Source organism: Apis florea, unplaced genomic scaffold, assembly GCF_048593485.1.
Source record: "Apis florea isolate Af1SG1 unplaced genomic scaffold, ASM4859348v1 contig_3170_pilon, whole genome shotgun sequence".
Taxonomy (NCBI): domain Eukaryota; kingdom Metazoa; phylum Arthropoda; class Insecta; order Hymenoptera; family Apidae; genus Apis; species Apis florea.
In genome coordinates this window covers 1,109,764-1,132,326 of record NW_028256714.1, presented here as the reverse complement: position 1 = coordinate 1,132,326, position 22,563 = coordinate 1,109,764, and the positions used below count along the sequence as shown (strand labels likewise).

General features: G+C 33.9%; 1 protein-coding gene across 2 annotated transcripts in view; it reads right to left on the bottom strand.

The window, feature by feature from the left end:
* Nucleotides 1-22,563, bottom strand: part of LOC100869943 (uncharacterized) — a 25,805-nt gene extending 3,242 nt beyond the window's left edge. Inside the window, exons 1-5 of one of the 2 annotated variants that reach the window (XM_003692983.4) lie at nt 22,127-22,563; nt 20,071-20,197; nt 4,110-4,242; nt 398-542; nt 163-326 (exon numbers count right to left, since the gene is read on the bottom strand). In XM_003692983.4, the coding sequence (XP_003693031.3) occupies nt 163-326; nt 398-542; nt 4,110-4,242; nt 20,071-20,197; nt 22,127-22,313 (756 nt within the window). In that variant the 5' untranslated portion in view covers nt 22,314-22,563. The remainder of the gene's footprint in view (nt 1-162; nt 327-397; nt 543-4,109; nt 4,243-20,070; nt 20,198-22,126) is intronic. The other variant, XM_086910215.1, reaches the window with a different exon arrangement.

The following is a 22,563-nucleotide window of genomic DNA, read 5'->3' as shown; positions in this document are numbered from 1 at the left end:
ATCACAAATTATACTTAATATAATATACTTTCACACATTCTCGATCACTATTCTGTTGTGTATCGATTAATCAAAAAATCTCGGATCAGGCGCAATAACATTGCAATTTCCATTAAAAAAAAAAAAAAAAAAAAAGAGAAAAAATGAGAGAGAGATTCCTACCTTCCTTTTAAGATTCTTCACAACCTCTCTCAAAACGGAATTCTGTTCTCTCAATAAAACGAGTTGCGGCTCATCCTTCCTTTCTTTCACGGTCCAGGCGAGATGCCTGAGATTCTTCATGCTTGCCTCGAATAAGTTGGCCGATTCGGTCAAGTTCCTCAAAGCTGTAGCAGGAAACGGATACATTTGGCTTAGAGGGGATGGGATATATCTGAAAGTGGAGGATAATACTTACCTTCCGCTCCAAGTTGACAGACAGAGCCGACATCCACGTCGAAACGTTTTAAAGTTTCAAGTAGGTTCGCCAACTCGAAACTTCGATTCTCGTGTTCCCTTTTCACGTCTTCGTATTTTCCTACCTGCTCTTCTAATCGACTCGCCTATTAAAACGAATCAAAAATCACGAAAGAGTAGAATTTTTATTGATGGAATTCAATTTTTATTCGAGTTCGAGTTTTATTTTCTTTTTTCTTTTTTCTTTTTTTTTTTTTCCCCCTCATTGCGATTCATCGTCGAATAAATCGTGGAAGTCGAAATTCAATTCGATCCATAAAACGATGAGGGTTTTATAATTCTTCCAAATTTCGCAAGTGATGCTACGAATGAAACTTGCTACGACAAACACGCGTTTGAAACGAATTTCGAAGTATGAAACTTTTTCTCGGGAAACTAGTTTTTCTGTAACTGTGTTTCGCGGAAATTCTGGTAATATGATTTCGGGTAAAGTTTCATCGCGTAAACATCATTGCACGAGATAATTAAATACACGATTTAAATTTATTACTTCTTTCACACGTTTCAATAAGGATCGAAATAAAAAGTTTTCTTTCCTTTTTTTTTTTTTTTTTTTTTTGGAAGAAAATTCGTTTAAAAGATACTTTTTCGATGCTGTTCCTTATGGAATGGAAAAATATGTATTATTTTACAAATTTTATTTAAACTTTTGTCTCTTCATCGAGGAAACTTTAATTGTCTCGAATCCTGTTTTTCAGAATTAAATCTTGAATGAATGAATTTTCTTTTCCATCAATCTTTTGGTAATTTCTCGTTATTAAATTAAAGTTAATTTAAAATTAATTAACCGTTAGTTTAATATTAATTTAGAATTAATAAACCATTTATATGGCGACTCTTCTATTAAGTTATTATTTCGCAATTTCACGCGATGTAACGCGATTTTCATTAAATGAAACATCATTTAGCGACCCGTGTATCGAGTTTATAGTTTCCACGATTTAGAATTTACACGTTTCGAGGGATGGGAACACATTGCCAGGATTTCACTTTTCACAGACGAAATTAATGGAACCGATCGTAAACTTTTAACGTCAGCTTCGTTTTACTCGTTGTTCCTTGAGAAATTGATGCAAGCATGAACGGTTGTCGCGAGAGAAATTGCAAAAGATCGACATCACGTGAGAAAGAAAGGACTACTTTTTATATTAATTGGAGGAATGTTGCACTTGAATTGAAAGGAACACAAAGAACGTGGATATATAGAATTATGACGAATAACAATGTAGCAACTTGTTAATGTAAAATTGCTCTTTGTTCACTCGTTCACTGTATTGAGATACTCTGTATTTTATGTTTTATGATTTTTTTTTTCTTTTGGTGAAAATCACGAGAGAAAAAAATGGAGATATTAGTTTTTACGGAAGAGCGGTGTAAAAATTGAATTTAAAATTTGTAAAGTTTTCTATTTTTTTTTTTTTTAAACTTTTTTATTGAACTACTACTCTCTTTTTAATTATCCTGCGAATGTAAATATTAAATCAATATAGAAATGGGTTTCTCAAGTTTCGTAGCTATGTAATAATTAAAAAATTGTATATCCGTATAACACATTGATAAATTTTTATCGTTTTTAATTTCACGTTTGACAGTTTAATATCTTGAAGGAAATGAAATATAACGCATAACGAAAAGTCGTATGTTGGAAGCAGTGAATGAGATACTTACTTATATAACCAGCTATTATAAGTTGTAAAAACAGAAACTAAAATCAGGATGATATTTACTTCCATTTAACGAGATAGAAGTTTAACTATAACACGAAAAGATCGACAGGATATTATAACGTAAAATAAGGTAGAGAGATAACTCGCATTGAAGATTCAACTTGGAAAGTTAAATTTGGCTTTAATGAATGTTCCGGGAACAATGTAGATGCAGCAATAAAAACTTTGGGGATCGAGTAAGAATTTTAAGTCAACGCGATTCGCGGGAATGTTTAATATAGAATATCAAGATTTTGAAAATTTTAGAACCAAAGAGGATTGTAATTTTCTTTTTTTTTTTTGAAAATCGACATTTTGAAATATTTGAAAAGAGACTATAAGTTCTTCTAATTAAATTTATGATTTGGTCATGAATTAGATTTATTCGGAAAATTATCCAATCTTAATAGATGGATTTTCTTTATTTTTTTACGAAAATTTTGTATAGGGATTTTGAAAAAGTTTCATTTTAGAATTAAAAAAGATTACAAGTCGTTCAAATGAAATGATGTTTGAAAATTAAATTAGATTTATTTAGAAAATTATCGGCGACTAATAATAGATGATCACTTGCAATTTTCTTTATTTTTTTCCGTCCTTGTATCTGTCCATCGTGGATAAAGGTAATTGCGTTTGACGTGACTCCGTACAGAAATTACGAGAGACCTTTGGCCGATGCTGCTTTTTACGCCAAAGAAAATACGTTCTGAAATTCCACGAAATTCTTGCCAACGGAATTCTCTTTCCCGCAGGGAGATTCCCTTTAAGGACGCTTGAACAGTTTCTCAGCGATAAACTGATAGTAGCAACTGATGAACTTTAAATCTTTTTTTTTTTTTTTACACTGACATTCATTGTATTCCACTTATTACGAACGAATATTTTACCAATAATTACATCGAGCACGATTAAGAACGCGATTAAGAAATTTCAACGACAAATTCGATTACTGTTTTTACGAAACACTATTTTCTTTTATCGTAGAGAAAGAAACGCGAGAACCGCTTACGTAGAACGTACCGGTTAAATAGGATATCTACTTTACCCATCGATATCTACTTTATTTTCTCGCATGACTCAAACTCGGGACAAAGTTGCATCACTTTGAAGTGACGAAATTCTACATTTCTTTTTTTCCGTATCTTCGAAGAATACGACGAAGGAACGTTTGAAATACGATCGTTAGTAATCGCAAAATTTCCATCGTTTAATCTCGAGATAAAGCGTTATATAAACTTAGTTATTATTTAAATGCGCATTAGCTTAATCCAGTCCAGTGTCTATCATCCGTACTTGAATAATAAAACTTAACGGTAAAATTAAGAGGATCGGAGTTAGAATAAAAAAAAAACCTAATTTAGGAGGGTTGAAGCGTGTATCTTGCCCAGTCGAAACTCGAGGGGGGGGGGCCGATGCATATTCAAGAGGGAACGAAAAGGCGACAAGTTCGATTTCGCGTATGAAAAAGGCGACGTTTCAAAGGGCACACACATTTTACGATGCACAGCCTGTAGAAAGGTGGGATTGTACAACGTTGGACTGAATGCATATCAATTAAAAAAGTGCTTTGATGTCGGTTTACGGCGCATGTACCGTCTCTATTGCATCCAAAACTTTTTCTCCCCCCTCCTCAACTGTCCGTCAAGGAAAATTCGAATATCTCTCGCGCTGCGAAGAAATATAAATAATTTCTCGAAAGGAAAAACTGTGAATATTCGAATAATTGGCGAAACGTTCTCCGATTTATGGGGAGTAACGATTGAAAAATAGTGAGAAAAAGAGTAAAGTAAAATATAATAAGAAGAGAGGGCGCGAAATTGAAATTGAACGTTAATTCCCTCCCTCTCTCTTCCCCTCGAATTTCCATTTCAAAAATTCAGTTTAACAACTGCGATCGTTACAGCGATTGAAGCAAAACTTTTACCTAAACATCTTCCCTCCAAATACCTTTTCTCTGCTTTCATTGTACAGCTCGGCCATTTCGTGAAATTGTTTCTCCGCACTTTCTCGAGTCTGTTTCAAAACATCCTCGCATTCGCGTTTAACTAGGTCCATCGCGTTGCCCCATCCGATTTTCTCCCTGAAAACAAACCGATTAATCCAGCGCAAATTGCCTCAAATACACAGGAAATGACGAGGTAATTTAATCTTCCTCCCCCGCTTCGATATCAATTGTAAATTTGCTTCCATTATGTCTATAAACACGCATTTGATCGTCCACGCGACAATGTGCACATGGTTCGATAACAATAAATCTAGAATTATAATTCTCCTAGTGAAACGCGATTATTCGATTATTCGTTCGATCGACGTGTGATCGAATATAAAAAACGAGAATAGAGTTCGAAGAACTCTTTCTCCTCGCCGCCCTTTCTTCGTTTAATGCAATTCCTTTAAAAAAAAGAAAAATCCTATTTCGAGACTAAGCGTTGTTCCACGATCGACCTCATTTACGGAGGATTTCGTAAAATATGATTGGAACGGATCGATTTGATTCAATCTACAATTCTCTTTTTTTTTTTTTTTTTTCGTATTCTTCGTCCATTTCAATGTTCCGATAATTGAAAAATGAATTAAAACTAGTGAAAATTGTATTGTTTTAAAATATATATATATATATATATATATATTATATTTTATAATTAGAGAACGAATTTCTCTTTCAATTTTGTTCAATTATTATTTTATCGCATTTTGTTTTTTCGCTCGAAGTTGAAAATGAAAGGGAGGAGGGGGAGGGGAAGATTTTTTTTTTTAACAGCGCACTCGAACGCAGTTTTGAACGTACAAAAGTAGAGAAAAATAATTCTTCTCTCGATACACATCGTGCTCGGGCGGTTTCTCTCTCTCTCTCTCTCTCTCTCTCGCGGTTTTAAAATTGAAAACGCAAGAGAAAAAGTTCGTAAAACGGGGATTATATTGCTCGTCCCGTTTTCAAAATGGCTAAAAATAATGATTCGAGGAATGGCACGGATTCAAGTTGTAAATGTTAGCGCAACAAGACCGACAAGAAGGCTCTTGTAAACTTTTCCCAAACTTTCTAATTTCTATTCCAACAACATGTCCACCATATTTTCCACCGCATTCTTGACGAGGGATGAAAGTGCATTATAAAGTTTGAAACGTCTCCAATATCCGAGAGGCGATATTAAGAGTGGATGGATAATTCAGAGACTTGAAAATTCGCAGTCTATCAGAGAAACTTTGTATTTTTTTTTTTTTCACGGGGAATCAATCTTCCCAAACTTTTCTTTTTCTTCTTTTTTTTTTTGATATCGATCTTTGAACAGTTTCGCGTTGACGAGGCGGATTTCCAAGATTTGAACGATTAATGAAGAGTGTCGTTCAAGATTTCCCCTATTGAAGTTTATTCTGAAATTAAATCCAATCCAAATCCTCCATTTGGAGTATCAGTTTTCACACGGGAGGAAATAATTACACTAATAAGGATATCGATCAAATTCGTTAACAAATTCGAAAATAATTACAACACGAATGAAGAGAAAGGTAAAATAAATTATGCTACGTTTGTGAAAGTGAAGTTGCAATTTTCGTAATTGGATTCAAATTAAAATAAACTTTCTCCCCTTCGTTGTTTAAAATATAAGTACAATTATGTATTTCATATGATTATTTCATGATTAACATGTTTTTCGAAGCGAGTATTTATTAATTTCTTTCGATTATATAACATAATCACATTATAGTTTGACTTGGTTTCAATTATTTGTTAGAGGTGGTCGCATTTTCAATTCCGTTTCACGGGGGAAAGGATAACGCGGTTCGTTTAACACTCACTTTCAACGATACCACCACATTTTGTTCATTCATATGCATTTCACTGCAGGATTGTTTGATGTTGGTTTATGACGCCTATAAATTATTCATTACATTATTAATGACTACACATATAACGCTTTACAGTTAAATTTAAACTATCACGGGTGACACGTATATATCATTTGTCCCATACACTACAATCACTAACTCGCGTGCACAATATTGTCGAATTTCTCGATTATTATCCCCTCTAGCGCGGCGTTATATATATACACAGAGGTTAATTACTCGATATTCGGGCATATTTCAAGAATGTTCGAAATAATTATTGAAATAATTGTTTCGATATATTAATTGAAACAATTCTTTTTCAAAATGCATAATATTACGTGTAAAACTCGAAACGATTCAAATTATATTGTGTAAATAGAAGGAAGATATTATAGTAGAAAGGTGTATCGTAAATTGTATCTCAATTATAATTTGATTGAAACAATTCCCAAGATGCATAATATTACGTCTAACCTCGAAATGATTCGAATGATTTGATTGCAATGCGTATTGATTGAAATAATTCTTTTTCAAAATGTGTAATATTACGTCTAAATTATTGTGTAAACAGGAGAAATATAAGCAGAAAGGTATATCGTAAATTGTGTCTCAATTATAATTTGATTGCAATGCGTATTGATTGAAACAATTCCTTTACGTGTAAAACTCGAACTCGAAACGATTCAAATTATATTGTGTAAATAGGAGAAAGATAAGTAGAAACAATTCCTAACCTCAAAGTGATTCAAATGATTTGATTGCAATGCGTATTGATTGAAACAATTCCTTTTTCAAAATGTGTAATATTATGTCTAATGATTCTAAATTATATTGTGTAAACAGGAGAAAGATAAGCAGAAACGGTTCCTATCCTCAAATTGTGATCTCAATTATGATTTGATTGCAATGCGTATTGATTGAAACAATTCCTTTTTAAAATGCATAATATTATGTCTAACAATTCAAATTATATTGTGTAAATAGGAGAAAGATAAGTAGAAACAATTCCTAACCTCAAAGTGATTCAAATGATTTGATTGCAATGCGTATTGATTGAAACAATTCCTTTTTAAAATGCATAATATTATGTCTAACGATTCAAATTATATTGTGTAAATAGGAGAAAGATAAGTAGAAACAATTCCTAACCTCAAAGTGATTCAAATGATTTGATTGCAATGCGTATTGATTGAAACAATTCCTTTTTAAAATGCATAATATTATGTCTAACGATTCAAATTATATTGTGTAAATAGGAGAAAGATAAGTAGAAACAATTCCTAACCTCAAAATGATTCAAATGATTTGATTGCAATGCGTATTGATTGAAAGAATTCCTTTTTAAAATGCATAATATTATGTCTAACGATTCAAATTATATTGTGTAAATAGGAGAAAGATAAGTAGAAACAATTCCTAACCTCAAAGTGATTCAAATGATTTGATTGCGATGCGTATTGATTGAAATAATTCTTTTTCAAAATGTGTAATATTACGTCTAAATTATTGTGTAAACAGGAGAAATATAAGCAGAAAGGTATATCGTAAATTGTGTCTCAATTATAATTTGATTGCAATGCGTATTGATTGAAAGAATTCTTTTTCAAAATGCATAATATTACGTCTAACCTCGAAATGATTCTAATTATATTGGATTGGATAAACAGGAGAAAGATAAGTAGAAAGTTATATCTCGATTACAATTTGATTGCAATACTTATTTGATAACACGTATTGATCGAAACAATTTTTTTTCAAAATGCATGATATCACGTCTAAACTCAAACTTATATCGCGTTATAGGAGGAAGATAAGTAAAAAGGTAAATTAGTATTGCTAGTATTTCCATTGGTACATCGTGAATTGTATCTCAGTTATAATTTGATCGGAATATCGAACGGTGAGCCACGATTGCTAACAATGGTTAGGGAATGTCGTAACAAGGTAGCGACATTCGAGAGATGCTGCAATCTCGGTTACATCAGCGGGGATGAGTTACCAACTCGTTATTCCATTGACACGATATCGCTATTACAGAAGAATCTTAGTAACGATCTAGTTCTCGGATTATTGATTATTATTTTCAAAGATCGCACGATTCAAAACGCGTAAAAATTCCATCATATAGATAAGATCGGATAACATTTATTGCGAAAAATACACGATAAATTTGTGATTTCATTTCTAAAAGAAATTACAGAATCGTAGAAAATGCATTGACAAAGAATCGTTCGTTCGTTCATTTCTGAAAAAAAAAAAAAAATGAATATATTAAATAATCGATGGATTACATTATTGAAACGTCGTTAATACGATCGATACGATAGATAATATTCGAACGATAAGTTTTATCATTAATTGCTTTACATTCGGTTCGAATTTCCCTGCAGATAGGCTCGATGTATCAAATTAGTTGACATTAAGGTGGTTGTTGATCCACCTTACGAGTCTGTCTGCAGCATCCTGTCTATCAAACAAACCACCGCAAGCTTTCAACGTTGTCACAAACATGACGTAGCTTGAAGGCTGACACGCGATGCAAATTTCACGTACACGTAACAAAGAACGTAATAACATCAGCAGAGCGAGATCTTAAATCGCTTGATTTTTCACCATCGTTCCTCTTCCACGATATATATATATAATCACTTCTCGATTTTTATTCCACCTTTATATCCCCCCCTTGTCAAATAAATCTCTTCCCGAGAAATTTTATTAATATAAGTTTTATACATTTTCGATATCGGTATAAAATCATCCCTCCCCTTTTCACACATCATGCCACGCAAATGTGAAATTTCCACTAACTTTCCATCTATTCGACCGCTTTATTTATCCACTCGTGATTTCGAAATAATTTTTCAAAAATTCTTTTCTTTATAATAATAATAAAATCCCAATATTAACTTTTATTGCAAAAATATTTTTTTCCTTCGTATTCACCGGGAAAAAATTTATCGAAATCAATACACGATCGATACTGTGCAAAATTCCATTGAAAAATTGCACTCCCTCGCGATCATTACATCTCGGTGAAATATTTTCGTAAGCCATCACTCGCGAAACAAAAGTAGCAAGAGTAATCGAAGCGACCGAGCAATTCCATCCAAAAGGAGGGATGGGATCTAAGCGGTAAATTGGGAATCTGATCCATTCCGTTCCAAAGTAATTGGAGGTCTTAGGAGACGTTTATTCTGTGTCCTTCCAACGCTTCTTTCTCGATCATAATCACGAAGAGAGAGAGAGAGAGAGAGGATGCAAAGGGATAAAATCGTGGGGATCGAATCTCATTTCCATTCAAGATTTCTGATCTTGAACTTCCGGTAATGGTTCGTGAGAGGAATTTCTTTCGCCATGAACATTATCTTCGGCCAATATTCGAACGTGAAGAAAAAATTTTTTTCTCCATAAAGCAATTTCGAAGAATCGTTTTTAAGAAAGAATTTTTGAACTTTGTTTCACTTCATTTTATTCCTCTGTTTTTTCGGTGGAAAATTGTGATGATACATATATATAGAATTGGAGCAAGATATTGAGGAAAAAGCGTCCCTCGGTATCTGGAATAATGTAATTAACCCGTTCAGAGACAGTGACGTTGAAATTATTCTAGAAGAAAAATTAAAGTCCATTGAAGAACTCTTAATTACAGAATCTTTTAAAAACAAAGAGCTCGAAGCGATTTGATGGTATACATTATTTTTCTCGTTACTTTGAAGGTATCAGTGACGATAAAGTAACGATGCTTTGTTTTTCCCCTGTAATCCATCCAAGAAAATATTCTGTACCTTTGCTTTATTTTATTTTATTCATTTGTCATAATAATTCTATAATTATGATTTTGTCAAAAGTTTGTCTCGATTCTCTCTATTCAAATAATGCTTTTCGACTCGTGCGCATTCGTAGGACAATCGAAATTATTTACAATGCTATGAATATTAGATCGATGAAGGAGTAAACTCGAGACAGAAAGCGTAAAGAGCTCGCGAAGCGAGATCACGCGATGAACTATTCAGTCGCTCATTTGTTTCCTATATTTCACGTGTACTATATATTTATATTCTATGGTAATTCTATATTTTGGTGGATTTTCGCACAAAGAGGGATCAAAATTTTATCTCCATCGTTTCAAAACGCGATTATTACTTCGAACGAATGTAATTTCATAATCGAAAATATACAAGCGTATTAAAATTTCAACGAAATTTCTTCTTTCAAAGATTTTTCCCAAATTTTCGAATTCGTTCTTATTTAATTCTCTCCGAAAATTTATCGTTATACGCTTATATATATTCGAATTTTATTAATTGCAGCATATAGAATTATTTATTACAGAGAGAAAAAGGTAAATTTAGAGATTAAATTTAATTCGTCACGGGGTTAAGTTTTTAATTATTTTCGATTTGTTAAAAAAAAAAAAAAAGGAAAAAGAAAATACGTTTCACACAATGGAACCGTCTAAAATAAGCGTTACCTACTACGCATTAAACGCATTTTCACTTGATTTTCCGTTTTAACGATTTGTTTGTTCAACATCGAGAGCGGATAACACTCGATAAAATTGTTGTATCAACTCTCTCGTTAATCACGCGATTTATTTAATGCGTAAGATCATTCGACAACCCACTCGACCGTGTAATCCGTGTAAACGATTGTTATGCGTATTTTATCAATTTATTTGCTCGAGAATAAAAATCGATTTTATCGTTAATATCGATAATCCTAATCGTATCGAATCAAACATCATCATCATCATCGAAAGAGATTCGAACGTTTCAATTTCATAGCTATCCTTTTACGCGTATGGATATATATATCCTTCGAATAATTACCTACGAATAATTGAAATAATTAAAATATATGTTATTTCAAATTGTCGCTGTACAGATAATTTGCCGGCTCTCCGCGGCAATTTCCACGATTTATAAATTGAACAGATATGTAAAGGCAAAATGAAATAAATTTTTTTATTTCACTCTGCCCCTTTTATATTTATATTTATCCAAAAACTCGTGTATAATACCTTCTTCTCGCGATACAAATTTTTATACCGATCCTTTTTCGCTGGTTCAAAAGTAACTAATGTAATGCAGAGAAAGCATATATACGTGGAAGCATGGACTACGTATAATTAAATTGTTCTCGATTTTTAGAGATGAAACTTCGATATCTACGTGTATATATTTCGGATCGTTACGAAATCGTAACGCGTTGTCAAAATGTACAAGTCGAATGATTCGCCATTGATCGATGACCATAGCGTTTGTCGTTGTTCCTCGAATGCAATAAATGTCCGATTCCCGTGACGGTGGATTTATCGTTACACGAATATCGTGACGACGCATCGTCGAGGAACATAATTATTTCCATTGACTTGCGCGACACGAATCAAGATGTTTCTATCGATAGAACAGAGGATAAAGAGGAAAATATAAAAATTTTGCAGCTTTCGTTAATTAACTTTTAACGAGACCGTCGCGAGAATTAAATTAAATTTGTCACGATTTAACGAAGATGCTAAATTTGTTAATTTTCAAATTTTGAAATTGAATAATTTTATACGTTGGCTTTTTATACAGGGAATTGTTTTTTTTTTTTATCAATAGTATTGATTAATAGTATTTTAGAGATTTTTCGTTTTCCAGTTTTTTTGAGGATCATATTTTTTACCTTTTGTCGTTTTTCTTTTTTTTTTTGGTTTTACATCTTTCCATTTTTTTTTTGTTATCTTTGTTTCTTTGATTTCCGATTTTCGAATTTTTTAAATCAATTTTTTTTTATCTTAATGATTTTTACTTTTTTATTTGTATAGAAATTTACGATTAATTGTATTTATTGTACATTGATACAATATAATTTTTTTTAAATAACAGAGTCTGATAATAACTTTACACGTTTCCAATTTATTGTCTACCTAGAATAATGAAAAATAAAATAATTGAATTTATCGAAACGATGAAAATTTATTTGAAATTCTCTTTACCATTTTTATTCAAACGCGTTTTCGTCGTATTTTTTTTTTTTTTTTTTTCTCTTGACAAAAATATTTGTCAATAAAGCGCATCGCGTAATTCTTTTAAATATATGATAAAATTTCGATAAAATTTTATACTTCTCGCATAAGAAACGAATATATCTCTTTCAATTTTGCGTATCGAGAGCTAATATCGTTTGTCAAAGAATAAACGAACGAACATTTTTCGCGATAAATTCAAATTGAAAGTAAATTTCTACGTTTCTTCTATTTTTCAATACCTTTCATACATCGATCGAGTTATCGAGTAAAAATTCGACGCTTTCATACTTCACGTGATAGTTCGAGTAACTTGGATGATGATCAATTTGTCAAATTTTACTTATTATTAACGCAAATATGAATAAGCGGTGAATTATATCACGTTTCGTGAAACCAATGGTACAACATCGATCGCATTGTAGAATACCGGCTAGTAGATATCGGAAAAATGAACGTATCGCGATGTTGATTAGCAATACAGAGGAGAATTGGCGTTGAATTTCGGCCAGGGTTCGAATAGGGCATAAGTGAAAATTTCGTTCAATCAAAATGGGTATCGATTAATCGGAATCTATGCGAATAATTACGACTAACGAATAAATTTAACGCACGGATGTTACGCTTTGTTTAATTAATCTCTTCTGAGTTTCTCGCTCGTTCATTGATTGCTTAGCGATTAATTTTCAAAAGCGATCGATTTAACGCGCGAATGCGAAGCGATTGTAATAGTTGGACATCGCCGAAATTGAATCGATCGACGAGCAAAAAATCTGATTATCTATCGATCGTTGTATAATTATCGTTATAGTTTCAAAAGAATAGTCACTTCTTTACTTTTCAAGAAACGCTGAAAAAAATAATGACGACCGATCTGAGCAATGTGAAATTTTTCAAGCTCACCAGCAACGTCTTTCTTCAATCTTCTTTAACTGAAAATCCAGTCAGAACTTCAGAAACGCTCGTATAATTCTTTTGTCATACTTTCTAATCTATTATTCCCACAACTCAATCGATCGATAACCGATCAAACGAGAAATTCTATCCGCCCTGTTTTCCTCTCGTCCCTATATCTCATTCCATCTCAAATCCGATATAAAAATATATAACGTGGAACAAATAACGTTTCCAAAAACGTTTTCACGAAACTTTTCACGCGGATTGAATTAATTTATCGCGACCGACACGAACGATGGAACAACACCTTTGTCCTCCTTTTTCCTAGCTTTTCCTGATATCGTATATTCACACGCATGCGCGGTCCATCCTTCCTCTGAACAGCTTGTCTCCACGCTGCTGTAGTACATCGCGATGTACGCCAAATAGCCAAATAACTTCTTTTTCTAACAAGCATTTTTTTTTTTTTTTTGCATCTTAACATCTTCTCTCTTTGGAATACCATTTCTCAAGTACGTTTGCCAAATTCTTCAACCGCTTTCCAAGTCAATTGCTCGCTATATCTTTTTATATCTGCCAGATTTTTCTTACTTAACCTCTAAACTGCTATTGCGCCTATAGATTCTTATCTTATTGTAGTCGCTTGAGACTGAAGGCGTCTAAAGTCTGAAAATTTTATCGATAATTATTCCGATGGATTTTCTCTCAGTTGGACGAAAGTGAATGCTAACTTCGCTGTTACATATTTCGTTAGTCTCGATACGTAAAAAAATACAGGAATTCGAGAAAAGGCGCAAATATGACAAAAGAAGTGAGACATTAGGTTTCGAATTATATCACGCTTTACTAGATTACTAGATATATTGTGAAAGAAAAACTTTACATTAATATTAAATTTTTAATATTTATAATATTTATAATAGCAGAGTAGAAAGAAATAAATAATATTGTTTTAATGTAGTTGAAATTCAGTTTTTTGATTTTTTGATTCAAAATTTCGCCGTTCTCGACGAATTTCTACCATATGGTATGCCTCAAAGTCTGCCGTAATCAAAGGGTTACGGATATATTTGTATATTTTTTATCACATTTTCCTTTTATATTCCATACTATAAAATTAAGTGCACGTTATATACATTTTTAACGAATTACAATAAAAAGGCAATATTGTTCTCTAAAAATTAAATGCTCAAGCTGAAAATAATTTCGTCCAATTAATTCCTATTACTCCGAAACTGTGCATCGTTTCGTTTCAAAGAACGGTTCGATCCCGCATTCTCTTCATTTATCGTTTTCCGCTCGGACGGAACGATACTTTCAATCTGCAGAGACGATGTTACGTGCCCGATGTTAGATACGATCGCGCAACACGTATTTTACGATCATTGATGCGTGTTTACGTAAAAAACGAATCAAGTTATCCGACTCGAGGTTATTCGAGTTCAAGAAATCGAAAATCGAACGCTACATCTCGAAGAAGATATTTCGAGACGAGTTAAAGTTTACATCGATATATAAAGTTTCCAAGTATACACACACGTACGCTTAATAGTCCCTCTCGTATAAAATTCTAGATTCACGTGAAAAAAAAGTTGGAGGGAGAAGAATTTAGTGGATTATTAGATCGTAAAGAGGCAACTATGGGTGTAAATTTTTTATCCCGTTATTACTGGTGTATACAGATATAAGGTATAAAAGCGGCAACATCGTAAAATTTCCCCGAATTTTTCCCTATCCGAGGAGACAAGGCGGAAAACGAGCGACCTGGTGGCGGAAGGTGGGGCGGGGAGGTTGGAAGGGGAAAGTTTGAGAAATAAAACCGGCGAAGAAGAGGGTGGAAAGGTGGCGAGGACACCGAGGGAAGCAGATTAAAGGAGCTTGTTTTTAAAAACTTCGCCAAAGATTCTCTAAATCTTCCTCGTCGAATTTCACCGGTTCTTCCGTCAATTACTTTTTTTTTTTTTCTTTTTTCAACGACAATGAAACTCTGCATTTCGTCAGATTTTAACAATCAAGCGAGCGAAAATGTTAATCTCCGTTCTCGATGGAAATGCGAACGAGTTGATGAAAGTACGATTATTAAAACCTCGTCGAATTAAAAAGATCCACCAATTCCTCAAAATCGGTTTAATTACACACAGTTATTTCGATTCGTATACGTAATTTTGACGTAGCATATACTTTTTCCGACCATTTTGAGAATCGATGAATCCTCGAGCAGATGGAATTGCAATTCATCCACGCGTCGAACGTATAAAATATATTAATGTTAACACTGTCGATAGAATTTAACAATAGAGAGAGAGAGAGAGAGCTCGTGAGCGATCAATAATATTATCTTATAACGTATTGACAACTATTATAATGGAGTGAAGAAGTGGAAAATATTCATCGCAATACCATACGTATCCTCCATCTTTTTAAGACCGCTGTACTATCGATAATAATTTTAACGAGCATCGTTTATAACATTTGACGATAGATTAATCGATAATTGATCGTCGATCGTGTGCAACTCGACATTAACAAGTTCTTTTATCGGAAATTGGCTCGAAAGGTATCGCAGATTAGTTGCAGGGAGAGTTTATACAACGTATTAATTCCACGACGTCGAAAGGATATCGAATCGCGAATAAAAACGGTGACCTCCTTTCCCACGTGTAAAACACGAAGCGAGCGATTTATCGTTTTTTCTTTTTCTTTCTTTTTTTTTTGTATTTTATCGTTCTATTTCGAACGTTGTATTTTCACTCGCGTATTTTTATCGCGCGATTAATGGCGAGAAAGAAATTTTCGAAGGCGCAACACGGTTCTGTAATATATATCTATACCGAGGGATCCTCGCGCTCTTTATCAAATTTAATCCATCCACGGATTTCACACGAAGAATTCTGATTATCCCTCGTTAGAATGATTTATTATCTTACCCTCGTCGCGGAGAAAAGGAACCGAGGAATCATTTCGATTCAGATCATTGTCCGTTTGATATTGTAAATGTAATACAAATAAATTTCGGAATTATGATCTCTTTCCCGAAATTCGGAGAATAGAGAGGTAGGAAAATAATGTAATCAGATGGTGATGCGTCTTGTGGGTAACATAAGTTATACCGATATTCAATTCTTGATAAGAAATAATCGATATCCGATCGAGGATTAGTTGCTATACAGAAGATGAAATTTTCATTGCATCCTACATAAATCGATAATGTTAAAATGGAGCTAGAAGAGAAGGATAAATTATTTTTAATGATCATACGTTCATGTATATATTCGCCATTTGTCACGATTTAAGGACTTGGACTGGGCTCTGAGATTCTTACGACTTGTCCTCGAGTTCACCATTATGGCCATTCGAAAGAAAAACTCGGTGGCAAATAGAAGTTAATTTATCTTTCTATTTAATCCAACCGAGAATTTCGTTTTACAGTAATTCGTTATTGCAATAGTGTTAGGAAATGTGGTTAATTCAGGAGCTTATCGTCATTCTTTCATTCGATTTGTTTGTTTTTAAACAGAAATGCATGTGAATGATCGCTCTATAACTCGGCAGAATTCGAACTTCGACAGGGATCGTAAAAGTTCGGGCGAGATCGGATGAGATACATTTCGTGTCGTTCCGTATTTCGATTCGGCAATAATCGGGCGCGATCGGTTCAAGACATTAATAACTAAATTTCGAGGTTATAAATTTTAATTAGCTGTAGATATATCTTGAATCGAATTTTGTTTTTTTTTTTTTTTTAGTTTTTAGATCAAACATGGCTCGAATCTGATATTTTGAAGCATAAATTGATCTTAAACGCGAACTTATCGATATTTGACGTTGAGATATAGTAATGCATGGTTTGGGGAGTACCTTCAATGGAATCATATTTTGTCCAGATTATAGCTATTACTTGCAATATTAAGATATTTCTAAGGTTTTTGGTATCGTGGCTGAAAGCTTAAAACGTAAGTAATACCTTTAAGTGGTTTTTTGCCATTAGCGTGAAATATGCGCCCTATATGTATAGTGTGACTACGTGGGATTAAGTTAAAGAATTATTATAGTAAATTTTCGAGTAAAAAATTTAAAAATTCCTGGAAATTAAGAAAAATTAATACGAAACAGATTGAAAATTGAAATTATACTCGACGTTTTAACTGCAATATTATTTTTCTATCGTTTCAAGGTATATAAGTCGAGAAATTTGATCGACCACGAATAAAAATAAATAATATTAAAGTGATAGAGCTCCGAGAAAGTCTATCGGACGAAGACAAAAGTTTTTAATTCACTTTCTCTTTACCTTTGTCAGTATTATTTGTAAAGTGGCATTCCACCATCTTTCCACAATCGCGAAACATCCTTCTCGTTTATTATTAAATGCTTTCAAACGAATTGCATTTCTCAAAAATTTACTAATAACAAGCTATGCTCGAAAACACTATTGAAAAATTGCTATTGAAATCAATATTTTTCGACTATCCACCATACTTCGTCGTTCAAATATAACAGGTTATTGCGTATTATGTTAATAAGTCACGTGAAACTAGCGAACATAAGTTATACATAGTCATAACGTGCATTAGGATATTAGAGGTCTCGTTATGCTCGAGGTGGCGCGTTGATCAACGTTAGTATGCAAATCGCACGCCCCGCATACGCGTGAGCATATATAAGAACAACAATAACTCTGACTTTGAAATACAATACTCGTTAATATTCAAATGCATTCCTTCTATTATTCTGATTAATCCCTTTTCGAAATCGACTTTGAGAAACTAATCGTCCTCTTATGCAAATACTTCCTTTCAATCCATCTTTCTGAGGAGAATATCGGGAGAAGACATATTACAAGGCAAGGTTTCAAAAGAGCCATGAAAATCTTCGACACGTGCGTTATTTTCGTCAACGATCGGTCGCATAACTCTTCGATTCGATCGATAATTGACGACAATTCGCACAGGGATTCCATCCGAAGGATAATCCTATTTCTTTATCGATATTCGATATTCCATGGCGTGGATCGATCGAAAAGAAAGGCGACGAAAGGAGGAGGGCTTTCGTGTCGCTCTCCGCGACAAACAATATTGTAAATTGGGTGTACGTGGCCCATCGTCGAAATGCAAATTCGCGCACTCCTTCGAGGATTTAAAGCGTTCGAAACAAGCAAGCTCGTTAATTAAGAAATTTCGAAGGGATTCGTTTTCGGCCAGGTGGAGGAAGGTCCAAGGCGGGATAAGTTGTTGTTAATTATAATTGACCGTCAACTCTCACGAGTGGCTCTCGAAAAAAAAGGGAGAAGATTCTTCTTAAGACGAGGCTGAAAAACAGCACCTTTCGTAATTAGAGAAAACGATACTCGACGAATCGCTGCTGGGACGACGAATAAATAAGATGGATTTAATTGAAAAGTGAGGAGGAAATTCGTGGAGGATCAGTCTGTTTTCTTTTTCCAACAATGGCATCGATTATCTCAGAAATAAGCAATAAAAGAATTTTGAATGCACGAGAATTTGAAAATCGTCCGTTACGAAAGATAGGAATTTTCAAAATATTAAATTTGTAAAAAAAAAAAAAAATATTTCGACGATTGGAGAATTAATTAATAGTTGTTTTTCGTAAAAACAATACAATTTGGCCAGCAATACTCGCGTTATTCACGTAAATTCTAATTACACAGTGAATTTAGAAAACAAATCCAATTTCATCGAGGTTGTACCGTATAATAATCCGTTGATAACGATTTAATCATGGTTCAACGTGTATCTATCGCGAAGTAAATAAGCTATTAAATTTCCATAATCGCATCGATCGGGTTGTGAACCGCGTAACGTGTCGTTCCATCAAGAAATCCACGTAGATTTTACTTTTTACACGAACGATTCCATCGATATTCAAACTTTGCTCCCCCGAATGAATAAAACATTATCGTCGAATGGTATTGGAAAATCCCGGGAAAGGGATAATAAATCTGTCGATTAAAATTCCTAAGTGCCGCTTGTGCCAAATTTATAAGCACGAAAAACGTCGTAAACTTTTACAAATTCGTTGAATTCGTAATTTTCTGCAACGATATTATTCTTTTTCTTAAACGAAAGATAGACAAAGGACGAGGAGAAAGTGAGGGATGAAAATTTCTGATCAATGTTAAAATAACTGTTCGATACAGCTCTCCCTTTCGCCCATATTCGAATCGAACATCGATCGAACATTTTTCCTCCTCCATCCTCATTATGGCTCATTTTCACGCTCATTTGTTTATTTATTTATTTTTTTTTTAATATTTACGATGAAAATTGTACGAATTGCGCGCGACCGATATAACGAACGAACAAACGAGTAAACGAAATCGAGTCCGGCGCTTTTAAATTTTAGTGAACGAGAAAGTGTAAACCCTGAGAGCTCGAGTTCATTTTTCACGTGAATATATCGCGCGAATCTCACTGCCTATATTCATCAAGCCCGCAATTTGATTCCTTCATGAATTCTCTATCGATCGAATGCCAATGGCTCGTTCGTCGGGTTTCATTTGAAACGCGCCTTTTCTTTCTCTCTCTCTCTCTCTCTCTCTCTCTCTCTCTCTCTCTCTCTCTCTCTCTCTCTCTCTCTCCATTCTCGATAGAAAATGTTCGTTTCATCGGCTAATCGAGATTAATGGGGGGAAACACGCTCGAAAGGGGGATCGTATGCAGCGAATGTTAATTAATCTTACACTCTTGTGCAACTTTGAAATTCGTCTTGGACGACGACAGGGGAATTGCGACAGTTGATTCGCAGGGAAGAAGAGATAGGACTCGATGAATCTTTGGCGCGCCGTGACTACGCGCGTCAGACAATGAAAATTGAGATTGGAATTCCGACGACGACAAGAAGGAGGAGGAGCGAGAAATTTCGAGGATTAGATGTCGCGGGTGGTTAAGTTGCTAAGAGATCGAGTGACAAAGTTGGGAATTTTTCACTCGATCCTTTGTTGTTCGGTATATGTCGGACATGGTGAATTAAATTGATTTCATATCGTGCCATTCGGTCGGTTAGAAACGCAAAGAAACTTTTTGAGTAAAAACAAAAAAGGAAGTAAATATTTTCTCGCGGTTGATTAATATTCGACTGGATTCACGATACATCTGGGGGAAAAAAGAGAGAGAAAGGGGAATTAGCGAAGCTTGATTGAATGAAACGTACCTTTTAATATTTCCCCTTTGCTGCAGGAAAGCATTTCTCCAATGATCCCTCTCGGTTGTCGTGTTCATTAATATCGTGTTCAGTTTTGTTCTCGCTTGTGCAGCCTCCACGTTAAGCTTCCGAAGCTCTGAAAGAAAATCACCGTTACCCTCTCGTCGTTTTCATTTCTACATCGCTTATTTATTCGTGAAACTTTCTTTCCGAATTATTCTTGAAAAATTTATTCAATAATCAGGATTGTAATTTGTAATTTTAATCCAAAGATAAAAGTAATCCATTCAATTCGGACGATCCTCGATTATCCTCGATTCAATTTCTCTTTTAAATAAAATTCATAAGGGGTTTAAAAGGAACTGGGAAAAAAGGAGATTCCTTGTTTTGCATAATTTATGATTGGATTTAAATGGGATTTAGAGAGAAATGTCATACGTGGTAAAAAGTATTTTTTTTTTTTTTTTGGTCATATCATATCACGATCGAAGTGAGTAGACGAGAATCGGATCGAATTTCATAAATTTTCGATCGACACGGAATCATCCTTTGGAGAAAATAACTCGATCGAATCAATTTGAGTATGCTGTTCATAGAAGTGGCTGTTCTATTTAGTGTTAACGAGCTATGCAGAATTTCCGGAATGTTCTTTAACGCCACTTGATACGTATTCCCCCGTGTTCTCCATCATTCACTTCGTGCTAACAATGTGAAAAGGATAGATAATGGAAACAGGGGAATATTTTGAAATCGTGCGAACACTTTTACGGACCGTCTCTTCGAGGAGTAAAAATTTCATTTCGTTCATAAATTTTATTTTACGAATTATCACTTTGCGTTTTATGAATTTAGGAAAAATGTTCGTCAAACGAGCGAACGAAAGATTCCTCGATCGAGCGTGAAAAATTTAATATTCTTAAATGAAAATTATTTTTAATATCGCGTATCTTTTGCATCGTTTCATAAACGACATCTCTCATATATTGTTTTTTAATAATTGACAATTAAAAAATCTACTAAAACTGTCAAGGACAAGGAGAAAACTCGATTAAAAACGTATTAAAATTAGCGAAACTTTGAATCGCTGTAATTTCGAAGATAATAATTTCCGGTCTATGAAGTGAAAGACAAAAGCGTGGAAACTTCTCTTAAAACGCGTTGAAAAGCTTTTTCGTATATATCGTTACGACTTTCGACCGTTATCACCGTGAAAAGAAAAGATAATTTTTAAATATATATCTCGAATAAAATTAAATCCTATTAAAATTAGAAAAGACTTTGAACCGTTATAGTTTCGAAGATATTAATTTCCGGTCAACGAACGAACGATCGTTAAAAGGAAGAAATCTTGCCTTTTAAAACGCTTTTTTACTTATTTCGATACAACTTCCGATTCCCGAGATATCATCGTGTAAAGAAACGAGTAATTTTTAATTTTTTACCATTTGGAAAGATTTTAGTATTTTCAAGAAAAAATATATAATAATATAAAAAAATAAATCATAGATCTATTTATAAATTAGGCACCATGGAGATTTCGAATCCTTACATCTTAGCAAACGATTGAGATAAAACAAGAAACGACTTCAATATCATACCCTTTCTCCATTAGACGAGTACGCTTTAATGAAATTTGCATAAAAATCCGCATATCATCTAATTATGTAACTTTAAGTCTGAAAATTTTAATCATCGTTCCTTTTAATCATACTTGAAGTCGAATACCGTACTTCAGGTCTTTGAAACGCGATAAATCAACGCTCTATCCATTTACCTATCTACCTAATATCTTATAATCCTTACGTTATTATAATTAGATTCTGCAACTTCGCCGACATCGTAATCGATCTTGTCGCTAATGATTGAAATTGAGTTGCGCGATTCAGCCGAATTGGGAATTGACTTGGATCTCGCTGGAAATTGGTGATTCACGAATAATTACCAATAGCCAAGCATTAACTTATTTTTACTTTATCATTACGTTTCGTATGTAAATCGTTTTACAATACTCGAGTTTAATTTCTTTTCTCCACTTTTCACGAGATCAAAATCTATTACAACTCACCTTCGCATTCAACTTTCACGCGATTGAACTCAACTTCCTGGCGAGCCTGCGATTGCAAATTGATTTCGAAAGCACGCTCGAGCTGGAAAAACTTGCCGCTCAGTTCGTGAAGATTCCGGCGCAATTCCGAGGCTTCCGATTCCCTTCGTTGCAATTGTTCCTCGAGATATCGTTGCCGCGAGTCCATCCTTTCGGTAATTACTTTAATTAAGTCACCACTCCAGTCTGATCCAGATACACCGGCTATTAAACCGAGAAAACGTTCTTTCCTAAGTTTAAAAAGGGAACTTATTCCTTCTCCCGGAAAATTGAACGGTCGTTTCAGAGGTTAACCTTAAAATTCGACGGGACAATATTAGTCTATTCGTATCGTCTTTACTCACACGTCGTGTCAAGTTGGTGAAACGGCAAATACGCGTTATAACGGAAACTCGTTG